The sequence below is a fragment of the Mastigoproctus giganteus genome, chromosome 10, assembly GCF_048544385.1.
Source record: "Mastigoproctus giganteus isolate SK-2022 chromosome 10, ASM4854438v1, whole genome shotgun sequence".
Classification (NCBI taxonomy): Eukaryota; Metazoa; Arthropoda; class Arachnida; order Uropygi; family Thelyphonidae; genus Mastigoproctus; species Mastigoproctus giganteus.
Window position 1 is genome coordinate 174,289,343 of NC_143584.1, and position 21,098 is coordinate 174,310,440.

A 21,098-nucleotide genomic window follows, 5' to 3' on the forward strand; every position below is an offset into this window, starting at 1 on the left:
GCAAGCTTAATTTTCAACTCCGAATGTTTGTATATTTACTGCATGTATAGACTACTTAAAAATACTTCTTTGAAATTCCGTTTTTAAACTGGCTTTCAAATGGATGTTCATTTATGATGAGAAATGTTAAAAGTTGGGGAAAGAAGGCACGCAATTTCTATTCATCACATCCTTTTGTTAGGATGCTCTTAATAGCTCTTTACACAGAATTAAGCAAGTAAACTTCTTACCACATCAATAATTTGGGTCAGCGCCAGGCCAAAGGTAACATTCACGGGCTCTGAGGCATTACGTGAAGGGCGTACAGACTTGTCATAGTTAGCCAGGAGGTACCGGGTCAATCGGTATTCGTTGTCATCAGTGGCAGCCATTACAACTATGGAAAAGAAACATTCATTTAATCTAGAAGGTAAATTTCAAGAAGAAACATGAAAATACGACTAAAAATCAGATTTGAAGTTTGGAGTATTGTATTAATGAAAATAAATAATTTGAAACTCTAAATAATAATAATAACTATAAATAAAGTATGCAATTCTCATCAATTTAAGAACGTCAAATTTAGTACCCAATTAATATCTGTGACATCACACAGAAATTACTGACTTCACTGTCTCTTTGTCGTCCTTCTACTTAGTGTGGTTGTTTTGCATATTTTAAAATGATTTAAACTGTAGTTTCCTGGAGAAAAAAAAAAAACATTGCTATCCTCGCCTGACTAACTCAGCCACGTTGTGTAAAAGGCCTCATAAAAATCCCTCAGGTCATTGGCGGGACTAGAACTCAGGTCTTTTCCACGCGATGTGGCGAGAAAGGCGATTCTACCAACTGTGCTACCCACACGGTCAAACTAGTGATTGTAAGATTGATCAGATTCCTCAGAACGTTTTTTAAGAATTGAGGATTGATTTCGACTTTAGGTGAATTTTGACTTAGAATACGTAAATTGGATATCAGTGCTATCCCTTTGGTGTTCTTAAAGTGTCGTGATAATTAATGTGGAATTATTGTTGAAGAGGGTTAGGGGGCAAAGAAAGATAAGAAGATGAAACATGGAGAAAATAAAAATAGCAAGGAAGGATATTTCAGAAACAAATTTAAACGAAAGGATATCATTGGAAAGGGTAACGAGATGGATAATATAATTAGAGTATAAATGGTAAATGGGAAAGTTTAAGAGACAATATGTATAAAGAAAATAGTTGAAAATAAACGATATGGTATGAGAGGATAAAAGGTAAAGTGCAGCCATTATCAACCCACTGCAGGATGAAAGCCTCCTCAACAATTCATGCTGAGAGAAAATGGACCATAATCTGCCACGCTGGTCCAGTGCGGGTTGGCAGATCGACCGTATTCAGCAGTCAGGGGCTTAAACCCGGTCTACTCAAAGAGCGTGTGCTACTGCACTCCTGCTCCTGACCACTCGGCTACGGAAGCCTACGATAAATGGAGGAAAGAAGCAATGGAAAAATACTAGTACCGAAGATGGCAGGCGGAGGTAAAGAAAGATTAACAATAAGCTTCGGTGAATAATGCATAAAGCAATGGAGGAATGGTGGGATGAGGTTTGTAAGGACCAGAAGTATCGGAAAGGTATGGATTTTTTTATTTAATCCATGAGAGACGACCATGGAATATGAGCATGGAGAAAAGGAAAGAGGCCAGGATTTTATAAAGGGAAGGAACAGGAAGGTACTAAGAGAACAGAGAAGATAAGGAGGGGAATATGTGGACTGCATAAGAGAGTTATATGAGTCAAACTAGAGGCAGGAAGAGAATGATTTTTTATAATGTAGAAAAATGGTGAATCGGGACACCTTGGAGAGGCAGTCAAAATGGTGCAGGAGAGAATCACAGCACTAAAGGAAATGAAGGGAAATAAGACAGAGTTATTGATGGAATTCTAGCAGAGTTTATAAAGTTACTAAGGAAAAGTAGGCTTAACGAAATTAACAGAATTATGTAGGTTAATGTACACTCAGTGATCAATAAATTATGACCACCCCATCCGTAATGGACTATGCCACATTAGAATTGACATTAGAATACAATATGGAGAATGCAAGGACAATATCCCAAATGACAATGCGCCGCACAACGTCCTCTACCGCATGACAAAGGCATTTCGGACCCTGCAATGCTATGTGATTCCGATTCGTCTTTGTGCCCCCTACATCTCCTGCAAGTTTGTCGCACTGGTAGTGAATCACCCTGTATGTGTAAATTGCGTGTGTTCTGTGTTCGATTTGCTGTTTGTTAGAGGAAATACCCGAGTTTCCGGGATTGAAAACCTTGCTGTCTGAGACCGACGTTGTGAAAAAAAAAAATGACCCATAAAAAATTCCTCGCGTCATTGACGGCGGGTCTTTTCCATCTGGCGTGGGGAGAACGGTGATTATACCAACTGTGCTACCTACGAGGACATTATATTGAGGACAAAAATGTAATAGTTAAGGTAGAACAAGGTGACACTGAAAGTGTAGCGATATGATACGTATGAAGGTGTTGCCTCTCCTCGACTTTATTTAAGATATAGAAGAAATTATTAAAGAGGCATTTTATAAAGGAAATATGAATGAAAGGGAACTGTATAGTGTGAAGATGGGAGGGAAAGGTTATTGAGAATGTTAGATTTGCAGATGTTATGGCATTGGTGGCTGATTCTGAGGAATGACTGTACAAATTGGTAAACAAGCTAAAGAAAAGTTGTAATAGATTTGCGATGAGTGTAAATAAATAAATATGGAGTAAAAAAGTTATGAGAGCAGGAAGAGAGAGATTTGAAATTGGACGAGAGAAAATAGAACAGGTCAGCGAGTTAAGTATTTGGGAAGCCTAATAATGGAAGAAGCAGAGAGCAACAGAGAAATAAGAATAAGAAAAGAAACGGTAAAAAAGCTTTTCATAAGCGGAGAAGAATATTATGTGGGAGATTAGGGATTGGTTTAAGGAACCATTAGTAAGATGTCTGGTGTGGAGTGTTTATGGAGCAGAGTCATGGACTGATAATAAGAAATACTAAAAGATTGGAAGGTTTTGTGATGCTTATGGAGGAGGAGGAGGAAGATGGAAAAGATAAGATGGGCAGATAAAGAGAGAAATTATGAAGCTTTGAGAAGGGTGGATGAGAAGAGATATTTGACTGGTATAATTAGAGGACGCAAAAAAAATTAAATTGGCAATGTGTTGTGAGACGAAGGGGTGACGAACGATGTGATGGAGGGAAATGTTACGTGAAAGAGGTCTAAAGGAGGACTGAGAAAATATATGGTAGATGAATTAAGAGGGGACAGAATGGGGAACGAAGTGGATGGATGAAGTGCAGGTTTGGGAGATATAGAGAAGTGGGAAATATGAAGATATGGAGTTGTTGTGACTATTCCTAGACCCTTGGCGGAGCAGTTAAACTGATATCAAAATTAATAAATAAATCTAATTTCTGATTGGACCTAAGTTTTACGTGCAAATTTTGTATATTTCCTAACGATGATTTTAGCTTTAAGGGATACCAGTTTTCAATAAATATATCTTTATTGAATGAGAAAAACATAAACTATAATAAAAGAGTAAATTGTAAGTACGAAGGGTTTACAGTACAAAAAAAAATTGTCATATTAGGGCCAGCTCAGAATGATCTCATCTACCCATGTGTTCTCTGGTCCATCTGCCTGGTTTTGATGGACGAAAAACCCATGTTTTCCGGGGGGGGGGGGGGAAGATAACTTCGCTATCCACGCCGAGAACGACTAACTCCACTCACGGAGTGGGAAAAAAATCCCCATAAAAGTTTTTCTCGTCATTAACAGTATTCGAACCCTGTTTCTTTTCCACCCGGTATGGGGAATGGGTAGAAGAGTGATTATAACAGTGATAACCGATGGCATTGTGTGTGTGTGTGTTGTAGGGTTTTAGAAGCAACAGCGACTAATGCCATATTGCTCCGTGTACATTGTCTGTAAATTGGATGTGAATTGGAGGATGTTATTCCCCCCCCCCTTCAGCTGTTTTAAAATCAGGAACCCGTTTTTCGATTTTAAAACAGCCGCAAGGGGGAAATAAACACTAACTAAAACAGGTGCCGTATACTGAAAAGGTCAGAGCTTCCAATCACTGCGAGGAAAGCAACGAATAGAGGGCTCGTTGGGAAGACTAACCAAATCCCAGTTTCCGGGGAGAAAAATCCCCTAGCTTCCTCTAGTTTGAACCCTCGCCTGAGACTGACTAACTTGGCCATGTTGTTAAAAACACACACACACACACACACACACACACACACACACACACACACACACACACACACACACACACACAAGATTCGTGTCATTGATGGGATTCGAGCCTGGGCATTTCCATGCGCTGTGGAAAGGACGGTGATTATTTATTATATCCGCTGTGCTACACGCGAGGGGTTAATGACAGGTGTTGACGAAAATATCTGTTCAGTCCCTCAAGAGAACGATTTTTAATTTGGCAAGTCATGTTCTCCATGAACTCCTAAAATCTTTCCAATTCGTCCCTCAGCTCATTTGGACTAAGATAGACCCAACTCCTCACCGTTTATTTTTCCAAACCAAGCCTTATTGTACTCAAGTTGAGCTTTGTGATACTGAGCATTGTCTTCTTGAAAACCACAAGGTCTTGCACCATAAAATTAGATTTGTATTGGAAACACGAGTTATGGAGAATGTCATTATATTGCTCCTGCAAGAGTATCACTCATATAATTGTTACCTCGATACCACACCACGGTCCAAATAATGAAATTAGCACTAATATGATTCACAGTTAGACTGCACCATCTTAACGAGTGGGACTGCACCATCCCACTCGTTAACCAAGAGAACATTTTCAAAAAGGTCTGTGGGTTGACTTTACATCTAATTTCTTTCATTTCGTGAGAAGCGTATATCGAGATTCTAAATTTCGGAAAAACCCTTTTCCACTGCTCCAGAGGATAGACTCTCCGAACAATGACACCATTTAAATGTTGCTATGCATTAACGTTCACGAAGAAAGGTGAACAACAGCTCGTCCTTGGAATTCCTGTTGATGCAACACTCTATATGTATTATGTGCATTGATAACTATTTCTGCATATTCCTGGTATTTTGGTGATTCTGGTAATAATCAGGTTTGGTTTACTCGGAGCATACGACCGCCTATTCGGATATCTATTTCTTGTTGTCAGTGTTGACTGTCTTCCTGGTCGTTATGCAAACATTAGTATGGCTAACTATCTATTGCGTGCCTACCATTTTCCAGACGCAGAGTTTCTCAGTTTTTAAAAAAACTTCTAAATCATCTGGTTACTGTATCTTAACATGTCAGAAAATTTTCCTCTATCACAGGAGATGACCAAGATCATTATCAGTACAATATCAGTAAATGCATTTTCCTTAGTATCTTTTGGCATGTCCTTAAATTTCTGACACAAACTTTGCAAATCAGTGGATGGGATGAGATATCCGATTCTGTAGCCAGTGAGATCTCCGGACCCGTTCACCATTGAAATTTTTCTCTGTGGGATTTCAGTAAAGTTTATCAGCCACCATCACTGTCAGATCTACACGAATTTAAGAACAGAATCACAGTTACCGACGATGTAACAGCCAGCATATCAGAGGAAGTGAGGCAGGACCTTGACTTTCGCCGGAACGTGTACCGCATGACTTAGATATTTTATAGTCACTAATAAAAATTTCTAGACCATGACTTTCGCTGCGTTCTTGATACTTTTCTTACATAGTTCAAAATCAAAATTCTAAAGTTTATAGCTTGTAAATTTGTGAAGTTACTTTGAATTTGAATTTGCTTATATAATGTAAAATTAATTTTAGGGATTTAATATATAAGCAAATATTTTTCAGGCAATAAATGACTTATATCATCTTAAAATGGTATACCTTATGATTACACAGAGAGAGAGAGAGAGAGAGAGAGAGAGAGAGAGAGAGAGAGAGTTTCACACTAAAACAAATAAAACATATACATGTATTGCCGATAAGTGAATAATCGTTGCCTGTTCTTTGCCAGCTTTTTCGCAATGCGTGCATTTCGATTATGACTTTATGTAGTGAAAACTTCCTCAGAAAGACTTCATAATTTATAAAAAAAAATCGATAATATCTATTCTAATATAAAAAGAGATAAGATAAAGATCACCATTTGAAAGAATATTTTCTTTACTTTTTGTAAGATGCAAGGTTCATTTAAAGTGCTGAAAGAAAGTGGTATAGGTGAAGGACACTGAAGATATTACTCTAATGATGATAGCTTGCAGTTAGAAGTCCTGGTAACAGTGGTTAAAGCAATCTTTAAAAATGGTTTCTGGTTAATGAGTCTTTCACGCTTAAACACAATAAATTCTGATGCAACACTGCTTCTAAGCTTCTTAGAGTATTTTGATCAGTTTCTGTATGTTTTTCACAAAGTGACGCCGTCGGTTCACTGTGTTTCTTTTCTTCATAATTGTTTGAGGCTATTTAGACCTATTACGTAGGCAACACAAAAATAAATGTGTATTCTTATGGCGCCATCTGTTTCTCTTGTATTGAAGAAAATTTAAAATTACTAAATATGTCCTTTTTTATATCTAATTTAATCACCAGATGTCAGAGCGCAGCGCAACTTACTTTTTGAATTGAATTATGTGCTTTCGTAGTTGAATTATGTGCTTACTTTCGTTGTTGACTTATGTGAGTTATGATGCCCAGCATGTATATATAAAAACCACCCCATTGAGTTTATTAGTTTTCTTCGAAAATTGCAAAAATACCTTGAAATGCAAAGAAAAGTGTTCAATGGCAATGCAGAATTTTAAAATATAAGCGAACTGTTATGACTAATGGGAGAGGCGCTTCAGTAGTAATATCGGGAAAAAAAATTTAAGGTATGGTCAGGTGATAGTGAGTCACTGCTGGAAAGTATTAAAGAGAAAGAAAAAAAAAGTTTATTATTGTTGAGGAAACTGACCTTGACTAGCTAAAATTGGAATATAGTACGGAACAGATTTGCTTATGCTTAATATTAAATTAACTATCAATACAGGATTAATGCAAAAGAACTATGAAATCTAAAATATCTAATTTTCAGGGTTTTTTTGTTTGTTTATATATGAACTCCGCGGATCATCCTTTGAACTATCAAAATGACATTGAAACTGTCCTGACACTTATCGTAAGATGTGGCAGTCAATGCTTGAGGAATTTGATTTTTCAGTTTGGACACGCACGATTTTTCAGATCAGATACACACTATTCATTTTCAAAACTTTAATATGATTCAGGAAGCAAAGCCGTGCTATAAATTTGCTTCTGACTAGATGCATTCTGTACTTTGAATGCGCTTTGACACATAAAAAAATGATAAATGATAATGACAGAAGGAGACAATGTTCAACTAAGTTCAAAAAGTAATATAATTACTTTATTTATTTATTTATTTATTTTATTTTTAACATATATACACAACAGGCATACGCCCAGTTAAATTGTATAACAGAGCAGAAAAAAGATGACAGAAAAGATTGTACAAAACATAAAAATAACTAGTAGAATAATATACACTTTGTACAAGTGTAAAGTGAAGTGTAAAGTGTATTGATGTCTAACGGCACCAGGGGTTTCCCCCCATCTCCGCGTTGCTTTCATTGTAGGTGTACCAGTTCACTGGGAAGGCCAGAGATTTAAAAGTGTGTGGATTTTGTATATATGTAGTGTTGTGTATCGTTGTTCATCTGGTCGTTTAGCCGCTGGACCCCTACTGAGGCCCAACGTTGTCCACACTTGGCCTCGTGGAGGCAGACCAGGTACACAGAATGGAGTTTTACTCTGGCAGGCCCTGCCACCTAGTTTCCTGAGATTTCAGTGACTAGGGCCTATAAAAAAAAAAAAAAAAAAAAAAAAAAAAGACTCGGTAGGGGTGAGCGCTGGAATTAGAAAAGCCAATTGAGGTGTATGCGGTTTAATTTGGACGAAGTTAAGTTTTTGCAGTTTGTGTGGGGTTATACGCTGGCGTATTAGGCAGAGTAAGGGGGAGACTGAAGGCTGGGGACGATAGAGAAGGCGACCCCATGATTTTCAGTGAGGCAGGCCCAAGCCCCACCAGGAGCAGAATCAGGGTTGGCAGGGGTGGAGAGGAGACAAGACTGTCTTCTCCTCCCCACCAGGGGAAAGGGAGTAAAGGTACCAGGCAAGGGAGCCCGGTACAGATCGCCATCAGGCATTGACAGTTGTGAGCACGTGGGGGTCCAAGCGATCTGAACCGGATCTTCTTTGGTGTTCTTTTTCAATGTAGGAGTCAGATCCCAGTCGCAGGGTCATACATGAATCAAGTCCTGTGTCAGGTTGTCTCTGGTTCAGACATAGGTCTTCCTGGTTGTTAGTTCCCTCGTGAACAAGGTTAAATGATGGTCATGTTCGTGGTTGTGGGTTATTTGGTACAGTTTTCTTGTGTATTCCGGTTTTCTCTAGTCCTGGTTTTGGGATTCATCATCAGCTTCTGGGTGCTGTGCATGGTGGTTTTCATTCAAACGGGAAAAGTCCAATTCACGGAAATAAAAAAGATATTCATGACGTCAAGTCCAGCGCCATGAAAAATCGCAGAGAGCAGGTTGCTGCGGGAAACATCATCACACACACACACACACACACACACACACACACACACACACACACACACACACACACACACACACACACACACACACACACGAATTAATGAGGATATCTTTAACCCAGAACTCATCCGTCAATCAGTCAACCTACTCCAAACAGTTCTGCGAAAATGTTTCTTGTTCACAGCCATATCCAAGTCACACTTGTTCATGAGTGCCAATGTTCTTTTGAAGAAGGAGTTCCTGGATATCTCTAATCTAGAATTACCGATATGGAATGTAGTCTTCTGTCTAGTAGCCACCGCTGGAGCGTGAAGGTCAATATGGAATATAAGATACGGCAGGTAGATTGAACCAGCGAAGATGTGGTACAACAGTTTTAAATCAAGAACAGTTCGCCGAGTTTCCAGAGATTGAAGCTTGAAGTAGGAACAGAGATTCCGGTAGAAGATTCTGTGGTAAAACATGGGGTTACGTCTGGAAAGATAGTGGGTAAATTTCATCTGGAGCGATTCTATTTGCTGTATCAAGTATGCATAGTGTGGGTTCCATATAGGAGAAGCAAACTCCAGTATAGGGAGTATAGTCGTCTTGAATAGGAGCACAGAGAACTGAGGATCTTGAAATCTGTACGTCTGCCGTTTAATGAAGTCAATTTGTTTTTTCACTTGGTTTAATATATTTCTAACATGTTTATCAAACCCACATGCAGCGGTAAAAGTAACTTCCAGATCTTTAACTTCGTTAACTCTGGAAATCGGCATCTCCTTGATGTAATATTGATTAACTAAAGCCCTAGTTTTCCTCGAAGCTGCAAAGGAAATAGAGCTGCATTTCCTAGGATTAACCTCCAAACCATTCAAAGCAACCCAATCAGCAAAAGAGTTGAGAGCGGCCTGAAGGTTAACTGCATCTTCTTGACTGCTGATACGTGAATATAGTTTCACATCATCGGCAAACATTAGTATCTTAATACCACCTCTCTCATCAAATTGCGGTAGATCGTTGATAAAGATTTCAACTTTGATAAACTTAAACAATTTCAAAGCTCTTGATTGATACAAACGAAAATAAAAGAGTCCATTTATAACTAAGTTGTTTGTAGCCACTTTACGTGTACTATGAATAAGTTTTAATTCCTCTTGACTTGAGCCGTAAAACGTGCATTAAAGCTTTCACATTCGAACATTTGAGGAACTTCGCGTGTTAAGCATTTTGAACTCATAAAAATGCCGTTATCACGGAATATTGATTATTTATATTAATATATTTTTTACATCTCTCTGTATTATACTTTTCTTAGTGCATTAGTAACCAACACTGGGGCATGGGGCAGTTTCAGCGACGTGAAATAATATATCAGGAAGCTTATTGGTTGCTGACAACTAATCAGGGAGGTAATAGACATGATGCAATGACGGCACGCTATAACCCTAAATCTGTCCTTTCTTTCGCTTTCTGGCTTATCACCACAGAGACAAAAATTGAAAATAGGAGCTGTTGTGTAGTTGATACGAAATATCTTTATTCACAACAACCTCCGTAACTAGACTCGTTTGATTATTTGGAAAGTCGACGAATCAAGCGTTTTTACTGTTCGATCCTAACCGGCGAGAAAAAAGAGTAACCGTCGTCACTATTTTTCGTATAATACCGTATAGGACGATCACGATAATTTTATCCTCAGTATAAAACATCCGAAGTTGTCATTTTAGTGGCATGATGAGCAGGTAAATCGAAATCGAGAACGTTAAGTACTGCAACCTACTCAGTGTCTAATCCTTAATTTCTTAAAGGATTGCAGATTATTCTCAGACATTTCTGGTCCTTCCTCTGTCACTTCTTCAATGACTGTGAAAACAGCAGATTAAGTAAATATTGGTAATAATTAAATACACATGGATTAAGGACTCAGAGTAGGGGATCACAAAGTATGGCCCGCAAGATTTTTGAATACGGCCCGTGGCCGTTTTTTGTCGAATTTTATTGAGAACTGTTCCTTTCTAATATGTATGTTGGTGCAACGTATCAGTAATATCACAGCATTAACCAGATATACGGCCCACTCACAATTTCTATCGTATTTTCATCAATATTAGCCCGCTGACGAAAACGTTTGAAAACCGCTGGCTTAGAGATTAGTGTTACTTTTGAGAGTTGGAGTTCAGTTTCCCCGCCAATAAACTTGTATGATGTCATTTTGACGTCGCTTAAAGTTAGCTGTTTTATCATAGCAATTTTTAAGTAATTTTACATAAAAAACTAGGTTACTTAAAATTATTATAATTTAAGAAGTTTAGAGCAAAAGCCTCATGAAACTCAAAATCGACTGACTCTCTAATACCCGCTAATTATATTATCTCATAGTAAGCTTTTAAATCAATATTTCATTTAGAATTAGTTTTATTAAGGAGATATATATATATATATATATATATATATATATATATATATATATATATATATATATATATATGGACCAGTTTCGAATTCACGTAACAAATTCTCTTACAAAAAATGAATCGTCTTTTATCACTTGGATAATATGAAGTTACTTTACTGAGTGCTGTTATCTATCACCAAACTTATTACAAAAGTAACGTTTCGAGTTCCTTGTCGGATTCTATCATTTTATTTCGAAATTATACCAACTTAACTGTGAACTTCGTAGCTCGTTACTTCCGATGTTTGGTAAAAAACACAATGAATTATATACATACCAGTACCTTCCTTACTTTTGCAAAAAATGTTTAAAAGGTTTGCTGACTTCCGAACTTATAAATACGTGCGCCTCATTCGAATAGTTTTTGTCTGTAAATAGGTTTTTCTAGCTTCTGTCCAATTGTACAGCTTCCATCTTTCCACAGGACAAGCAAATCAAGAGTTGTAACGAAAACCTGTATTTGTCAATATTCGATATAATTTTACAAAATTGTTGGGAATAATCTTTTCTGATCGCTTTCTCACAGCCGAGTCAAAGCTAATGCTCGTTAAATTACCATTTTTAATGGTAATTTAACGAGTACTGAATGTTTTTTTAAGCGCTTTGAATTTTTTTGAATAGATTTCGTCAACCATTTTGCTCTTGTATTTTACCATAGCATCCTTTAATTTTTCTTTTTATTTAAAGTGTATTCCACTCCCCCAAAATCTATCACGCTATCCATTTTGGATAAAATCCATCACTAATAGAATCTAAATTGTATATTTCGCGCTGTTTTTCTCCTTCGCCTCTTCAGTGTCTGAAAAATGAAAAATAAGATGGTTCACGTTACTTTTGTAACAGTTTTAGTGGTGTTAGGTAAAAGCACTTAATTAATAAACTAACTTCATATTATCCACGTGGTAAGCGATTGGTTCCATTCTTGTAAAACATTCACGTTACGTGAATTTGGAACTGACCCATATATCCTTAACAAAACTAAATCTAAATGAAAATCGAAATCTAAACGAATTAGCGGGTATTATGCTCCTTAAACTTCTTTAGATTATATATATATATATATATATATATATATATATATATATATATATATATATATATATATATATATATATATAATTGAAAGTAACTTAGTTATTATGTGAAATTATTTAAAAGTTGCTCTGAGAAAACAGCTGCTGTATGTGACGTCATACAAGTTTGTTTATTGGCGGTGAAATTGAACTAGATCCCTTTGAGGCGGCTTATCCGTGTAAGGATCCACTTACATATGTTTTTTTCGTAACTTTAAGCTTACTTAATAATCTTACTTATTTAATAGATAAATTAATTAATATTAACAGATCCGTTCTTTAGATAAATTTTAAATAATTATTTGATTAATATTTATAGGTTAAATGTTAATAAATATCCACATGCTTGAATTGCTGTATTCATTACAGCGTTGGCTTCACTCACTGACACGGTTGATTATTCAGCGTGTAACGGTATTAAGTATGTAAAGGTTTATTAAGCTGTATTTACATGAATGATTAAGTACTCTGAGGCTAAGGTTACTCTAAAACTAAAGTCAAGATTGCCTCCTGGAGCCAAACATATGTTATGCCCACAATTAGGACCTAGTTCCAGGGTATTAAGGGATTAGAGGTTCCTATCATATGACACTTTTGACTCTATGGTTTGAGGTATTAAGGAATTAGAAATAGCAGTCTGTCGCTGCTGTTCTTTGAGACGCACTGATAATTGTGTAATTATCCACTTACACTGTTAATTAAGGAATATGTTACAAAGGATATTGGGAATTTATTGTAATTATTGCCATTTTTAAATCTATTGTTGTCATTATTATTATTGTTGCTGCTATGTTATTTCTCCTTGATGGGGTTCCACCTCGTGATGGGTATGGTACCAAGTGCGCAGGGTGGTTGTTGAGTCTGGTGTTACTGTTGGTCGAGGACTATCCTACAGGTCATATCGGTCTCTTGGCGTTATCTTCCTTCCTGAGTGATCACTAGCACAATTACGCAGGAAGCACTTCCAGATGGTTCAGTTGGATGGTCTTGCCCTTCCCTTGTGGTAGCCATACCGGGGGCAGCTCCACTATCTTCCTCGGGAGACTGTCTCGGACTTTTCGAACCGACCCCTCTGCCTAACGCCTGAACTCCAGTAACTTTATTCTGCGCCACACTCGATTCAGTATGATTATTACTTCTCTTCGCCGTTCATCATCCATCTATGGAGGTGGACCTGCTTTAACTTCGGCTTATGACGACACCAGATGGCATCACTGTCTACCTCAGCCTTCACTTCTACCTTGGGGAGGTAGGTCCGCTGAAGAGACTTTCGCGATGGTTTTATTATCATATATAATAAAACCATGGCGTTTATATAATAAATTACTTATGTTACAATAAATTAATAAATATTTACCATTATTATCATTATTACAGTGTTCCAGAGTGATGGAGACGCGTCTCCTTCCTCCAAAGCGGGACTAGAGCCCGTTATTATATTATAAACTTTTTCATCTTTATTTTATATGGGATATTTTCCGCCCGTGACGGGTACTTGTACAAAGTGCATGGAATATGGTTGCTTGTATCCGGTTACTATTATTATTGTTACTGTTGTTCGAGTAACGGTTTTACTACCCTACAGGTGTTCAGGATTGTGGCTTTCTGGAGTTCCATGTAAGTGTTATTATTGTTGTTATTATTATTTCGTCGTTTATTTGTTGAAGAAACGAATGCGGTTATTATCTATTTACGTACCCTTATTCCGATTAATATTGTTAATAATTGAATGTAGATATAATAAATATAATATAAACGTAATATAAATATAATAAATTAATATAAATCATTAATATTATTAAAATTAAGGTTATGCTTATAATGAAAGCTACATTAGCATGTTTTACTTATCGATTGTTAAAATAGAAAGTATTTTTGGTGTCTTCACTAGAAGTGTGATAAAAATGTCACGCTAAGGCCACCCGGAATATATTTTCATCTGCCCAAGTGTATTATTACGTTCGTGAATTGCGTGTATTGTCTGGTCGATCTGTTTGTTTGTTGGACGGAAAACCCAAGTTTCAGGGGAGGGGGGGAACCATGCTATCTACGCCTGAAACAAACTAACTCAACCACGGAGTGAAAAAAGCCCATAAAATTTCCTCGCGTCATTAACGAGATTCGAACCCGGGCCTTTTCCACTCGGTGTGGGAAGGATGATGATAGTGCCACGGTGCTACCGCGCATATGAACTCTAAGTGTGATAAGCTGGATCCGATTTGGTTGTGAGGATATGAGCTATGTTTAGCGTATGCTGTTTTACTATTTTGAATGGTCTTCCACTTTGTGCCATATAAAAGTTTTGGCAGTTCCACACTGTAAGTTGTACACAGAGTATTTTGTGGACAGTGCTTTTGTCAGGGGCGGCAGGTGGATGCTATTTTTAATGATGTTGACCTTGTGTAGTCCCGTATATTTTTACTATTTTCTTTATCTATTTATTAATTTCGGGAAGGGTGTATGGATAGCGGAGTATTGTTTTTCACTAGCTTTTTTTGTTAGCTTTTTACAGTCAGGAAGATAGTTAACCAAGGTGTCCCTTGGTTAACAATCCTCCTATGAAGAAAGTCGCTTTCACACCTTAGGAATTAAGTCGCTTTCACACCTTAGGAATTAAGTCGCTTTCACACCTTAGAGCCTCTGGAATTTCACGTTTGGAGTATGAATACTACTATTCTTTCTCCTTACTCGTATTGCTAAACATTGTTATCTATATTTCATATTTATGTTATTAATTTAATGTTTTTTTGCAGATTAACAACATTTATGTTAACAATTCTCTTTACTTTTCGTTTTGTGAGAGATAAGTTCCTCCGAATTTTGCCTAGAAAGAAATTGTCCGGAACCTGTCTATCGTGTAAAGGTAGACATTACTATGCACTGTAAAGTTATTGCTGATGAAAAAGGCGGAGCCGATGCAGCCGCTCCTAATGAGTGGATTTCAAACTGTTATCGTATCATAAGTGATATTTATAATGCTGACAAAACGACCGTTTTATCAGATACCTCCCAAGACTAATGTTTCCGAGATGATAGGTGGAAAGGGGACAAAGCAAGCAAACAACGCATTACGATTCTGTTTTGACTTAATATGGACAGCAGCAGCAAAAAGAAACCATTCGTCATAGGTAAATTTGTAAATATTTTTAAGGGAATGGATTTCTAGTACATACCCCAATGATAATCAGTTGTTCATTATGCAAGACATCATATTCAGTGTGACTAGTAAAGTTTTGATCTTGAAATGACTACGAAACGAAGAAATGTTTTGATGATGGTTATCAACTGTACTGCACATTAGCCGCAATGAAATTAGCTTTTTTTTTTTTTTTTAATTCAACCGAGCACTATCAAGATTCGACCACTGAATTGAAGACATAATCGCAAGTTTCAAATGCAATTGTCCCATTGTCGTTAATGCGTCACAAAAAAAAAAAAACAAAATTCTAATTATTATGTTAGGGTCACCCGTAAATGATTACATACTCATATATGTAATGTGTCTGTAAATTGCGTGTGTTCTCTGGTCGATTTGCCTGTTTTGCTGAACGAATCCCCCCCCCCCGCTTTCTTGGGAAAATAACATTGCTATCTACGCCCGGGACCGGCAACTCAGCCACGGAGTGAAAAAGCCCATTAAAGTTCCTCACGTCATCGATGGGATTCTAACCCGGGCCTTTTCCACCCGGTGTAGGGAGGACAGTGACGATACCACTGTGCTACCGCGCAGACCGTTAATGCGTCATAGGGAGATGCGATCATCTGACCATATTCCAATAGTCCTAGATGTATTTTTTGATAATATTGACTACACAGTGTTAGACAATGCTTCGCACTATTTCAAATCGGCAGATTGGACATCTCTTCACCGAGTTTTCTTGTATTCTGAGTGGCAGAACATATCTGATTTCAATTCAGTTGGATGAGAGGTAAAGTGTTCTGAATATTTAGTGGGTTGCTTACTCCTAATTAAGGAGTAAGCAACTCACCTGGATAAAAAGACCATCAATTTAGCAAATCTAATGTGATAAGTTGAGGACATTACTTTCACGAATTAGCAAGAACTGTTTTTAAAAAGCGGAGACAATTGCTTGGGTATGAGGTGAAGTGAAGCGATAAGTTGAAGAGAGTTTGCATGTCAGAGATTTCTTGTTTTGCTTTGGATAAATTTTGGAGGTAGCATTAGCATTAGTAGAGGCATTTGATGCAAGAAAGCAAGCTTATGCAGCATCAGCAAAAAAAAAAAAAAAACCCACTTCCACTTCACCCCTCTGTTCGTTCAAAATACCTGTCCAGCTGAGCCTTAAACTTATTTAGGCTATCAACCTCCACCACAAGGGATGGAAGTCTGTTCCACCAACCAACCACCCGCTGGCTAAAGGCAAATTTCCGCACGTCTATCCTACGTCTGTCTTATCTCAATTTGAATTTATGCCCTTTCAGGTGATTTTTCTGAGCTAGAGGAAGAATCCCATCAGCATTGAGCATGCTTAAACCATTCAAGGCTTTATACACCTCTATCAGATCACCTCGCTGGTGCCTAGTCTCCAGACACTGTAATTTGCAAAACTTAAGCCTTTCTTCGTAAGAGCACCCCTTTGTTCCATTCACTAATCTTGTTGCCCTTCTCTGTACTCGTTCCAGCAGCTCTACATCCTTCTTGAAATGAGGCCTCCAGACCTGTATACAGTACTCTAGGTGTGGCCTGACCATTGCCTTATACAATGGAATAATCATTTCCTTATCCCTATTGGAAAAATTCCAGTATATCATTGACAATACTCCATGAGCTACTCTTGCAGCCCGTCTGCACTGCTCAGAGAACTTCATATCTGCCTGCACAACCACCCCCAAGTCCCTTTCATTCTCTACCACTGTCAGTGTAGTACCACAGAGTTGATACGTTGCTCTGGGGTTGCTGTTTCCCATGTGTAGTACTTTACATTTGTCAATGTTAAACTTCATTTGCCACCTCTCAGCCCATCTGCTCAACCTTTCCAGATCCTGTTGCAGCAGCATAGTGTCAGTAGTGTCCTTGACAACCCTGCCAACCTTTGTATCGTCTGCAAACTTGGACATTAAGCCCGATATACCATCATCAATATCATTTATAAATACAAAAAACAATAATGGACCCAACACTGAGCCCTGAGGGACTCCACTAATAACATCAGTCCACGATGAGCAGTATCCATTGATTACCACTCTCTGTCTTCTCCCCCTCAACCACCCCTTTATCCATAGCAGCAATTTGCCTCCAATGTCACACTGCTCCAATTTGTGCAGCAGTCTTCCATGTGCAACAGTATCAAAAGCCTTTCTAAGATCCAAGTATATAATATCAAAGTTATTCCCTGCATCCAGTTCTTTTGTGACTGCATCATAGTATCCAATCAAGTAGGTCAGGCGGGACTTCCCCTTAACAAAACCATGCTGTGTCTGAGCTATAACTGAAATCTTGTCTAAATGATCCTGCAGTGCTTCCTTAACCAGTGCCTCCATTAATTTTCCTGGAACAGAAGTTAAACTCACAGGTCTATAATTACTTGTTTCAGCCTTTGATCCTCCTTTGTGATTTGGGGTCACATTTGCACATTTCCAGTCTATGGGTACCTCCCCTGAGCCCAAGGAAGCTCTCATAATTATGGCTAAGGGTTTGCTTATTTCCTTTGCTGCCTCCTTTAATATAACTGGATAGATCCCATCCACCCCGGGTGCCTTTCTTGTGTTTATCTTCAACAGTTTCTCCTCCACTTTACTCCCAGTTATTTCAAGATTCTGTAGCTTACTGCTAGAGTTGAATACACCTCTGGCATTCCCCTCGCTGAATAACTCCTCATGTGTGAATGTCGATGCAAAATATTCATTTAGTTTGTTAGCTACCTGAGCAGGATCATCAACAGTTGACCCATCAATATCAAGTGGACCAATCTGATTCATCCCCTTCCTTCTAGAGTTTACATAAGTAAAGAACTCTTTGCTGTTTTTCTTTGCATCCCTTGCCAAGGATTTCTCGTAATCTGCCTTCGCCTGCCTAACCTCCTTTGTAACTTGGTTGCATATCAACTTGTATCTATCATAGGCTTCCGTGTCATGTGTTAATTTGTAAGTATCCCATGCATTTTTCTTCTCTGCCATATGCCTCATTAGTTCATCTGACATCCATTTTAGCCTAAACCTTGAACAATATTTCTAAGTTGGTATGTAAAGCCTAGTAGCTTCCAATATAAGTTCTTTGAATGCTTCCCATTTTGAATTTGCTGTTGGTAACATCATCAGTTGGTCCCACTGTATAGAATTTAAATACTGTCTCAGTCCATCGTAGTCGCCTTTACGGAAGCAATAACCCTTCCCTTTACCCCTAATGGTAGTTACCTCTTTGAGTAAATCCCACTTCAGCACACTGTGATCACTGCCACCTAGTGGTTCATTTATCTGCAGATTCTTAATGCATGAAGAATCACTGCTGATAATCAAATCAAGAGTATTACTCCCTCTAGTTGCCTCCCGAACATGCTGATGTAGAAAACAATCATCCAATAAATCCACAAAAGCCCTGCTAGTATGTGAGTAACCAGCCCCCAAATTCCAGTCAATATCTGGGAAATTAAAATCTCCCATTATAAGCCTCTCTGATTTACTGGCCCACTCTATTTCCCTGTACAGTTCCTTATTATACTCATCAGAGTCATTAGGCCTATAGCACACTCCTACTCTCAATTTTGATCTCCCAATGTTTATGTCACACCAAACTGACTCAACACTGCACTGTCCAGCGATGTCGACTGGCTTCACTTCCTTGGTTTTTATGTGTTTCTTAACTAATAGCATAACCCCCCCCCCTTCCTATCCTGTCTATTCTTTCTGTAGACGTTGTACTCCCCAAATTGCAGTTCTGCATCCCTTATATCTGTGTGACACCACGTCTCTGATATCCCAACAATATCTACCTTCGATGTTTTGAGCAATACCTCAAATTCATCAAATTTATTTACTAAACTCCTAGCATTGGTGTACACGCAAGTATACCTGCACCTGTTTCTATTCTTAGCTACCCTAACACAACCCATGTGTTTACTTGTACCGCAATGGCTCCCAGCAGTCTCTGAAATACCATGCATCTTGTTTTTCAGGCTTCTGCTCATTCTAATAGAAGCAGTGCAAGAATCTCTTTCACCTCTGCCAGTGGCTACTGTCAATCTATTCGTCTTTGTCTCCCCCCAAGCTAGCAGTTTTCCGACCCACCTAACACTGCCTCGATAGCATCAGCAAATATTCTTGCACCCTTTTTATCACAGTCGTTAGGATATTTTTTCGAACCTTGATTCTGTTCTATTGCATCATGAGTTTGGCTATATGAACTTCCCTAGATTAACTGAACAAAGTCTCAGATTTCTATACAACTTGGGAAGTTGTTGACAATTGGTTTGAACAAATAATCAGACATGAGGTTGTTTGTCATTTTGTGGCTGATCTCGATGACGGTTAATTATGCTGGCTAGGTGACCTTAGCGAGTGATCCTCACCGTGAGCCACCTTAACGGTGGCTCACGGTGACATTCAATATGGTGGCTCATTGCACCAACTACCGACACATTCCAGATGGTGGCTCCTCGCGCTACCTAGTATCTTATTTTAGATGGTGGCCGGCGCTTCCGTAGCCAGGTGGGAAGGAGCAGCAGTGCATAGCACATGCTTCTTGATTAGACCGGGGTTCGAGCCCGTTACCACCAAATACCGAGGATGTGGAAAGGTCAGGGAATGACCACCGCATATCCCGGAGCAATATGGCCTTAGTTGCTAATGGTCCTAAAAACCAAATAACTAACTAACTAACTAGATGGTGGCCGTTGTCTTAATTTGGAATTTATCACAGTTGAGCACAATGAGCCATTATGCTGGGTTGCCTTAGCGACCGATTACCATATACCAGCATAATAAACCACGATCCTGGATGGTGGTTTATTATGCTGCCATGATCCTGGACGATACTTTATAGTTACCTTGATCAATAATCGCCAGTATGGATTCCGTCCGTTTCGATCCACTGGTAATATACTGACTTATATTATTCATTTGATGACAAATTCAATGAAAACGTTTGACGAAACTCAAACAGTTCTTGACTCCTGACATTTCAAAGGCTTCTGATCGTGTTTGGCCTAAAGACCTTCTAAATAAGTTTCCATCTTATGGTTTGCCAACTTGTTTTTTGCAACTGGGTTTTATCTCAGTTTTTTCGCTTATGCAGGTGATGATAGATGGCTCTTTGGCTTCTAACTTCTTTACTAATACGGGTGTTCCCGAAGGTTCAGTTCTTTCTCCCACTATTTTTCTCTTGTATGTTAATGACCTTCTTCCATTGGCCAGAAATCCTGTCCATAGTTTTTCTGATGATAGCACATTGCATTCCACCTTCCAATTTGAGAAGCCTTGACCTGAACAAACAGCTTTAACTTTTCGAATATCCGCTACCAATTCCTTAAATTACGATCTCCAGGTAATTCGCCAGCGAGCCAAAATAACTTAGTTGATTTCAATCCTTCTAAAACTCAGTCTCGCAAAAAGGATTCTAGTGTTCTTATGCCTATCTTCAATGCACTCAGATTTCTAGACAAGATCACATATCTAAGCACATCATAAATATTTCTTCCTCTACATCTGAAAAACTGGGTTTTCTTTTTGCTCTCAGCTTTTTTTTTTTTTTTTTTCAAAAGCTGCTCACTCTGTACAAATCGCAAATCCCTCCCCCCCACCATGGAATATTGTTCCAACATCTGGCTCAGGGCCCCCAAAACCTCTCTCTCTCTCTCTCTCTCTCTCTCTCTCTCTCTCTCTCTCTCTCTCTCTCTCTCTCTCTCTCTCTCTCTGGCTTCTAGGCTCCATTCAGAACAGGTAGTTAGGTTAATTAATGACTCATCTCTAACAAAGTCTCTCCTCTCCCTGTCTCATAGACGTTCGTTCT

General features: G+C 38.4%; 1 protein-coding gene across 3 annotated transcripts in view; it reads right to left on the reverse strand.

Moving 5' to 3' along the window:
• Positions 1-21,098, reverse strand: part of LOC150079537 (neuronal acetylcholine receptor subunit alpha-10-like) — a 286,051-nt gene that overhangs the window by 110,823 nt on the left and 154,130 nt on the right. For all 3 annotated transcript variants that reach the window (XM_090382659.1, XM_090382657.1, XM_090382658.1), the window contains exon 3: positions 231-376. In XM_090382659.1, the coding sequence (XP_090238785.1) occupies positions 231-376 (146 nt within the window). The remainder of the gene's footprint in view (positions 1-230; positions 377-21,098) is intronic.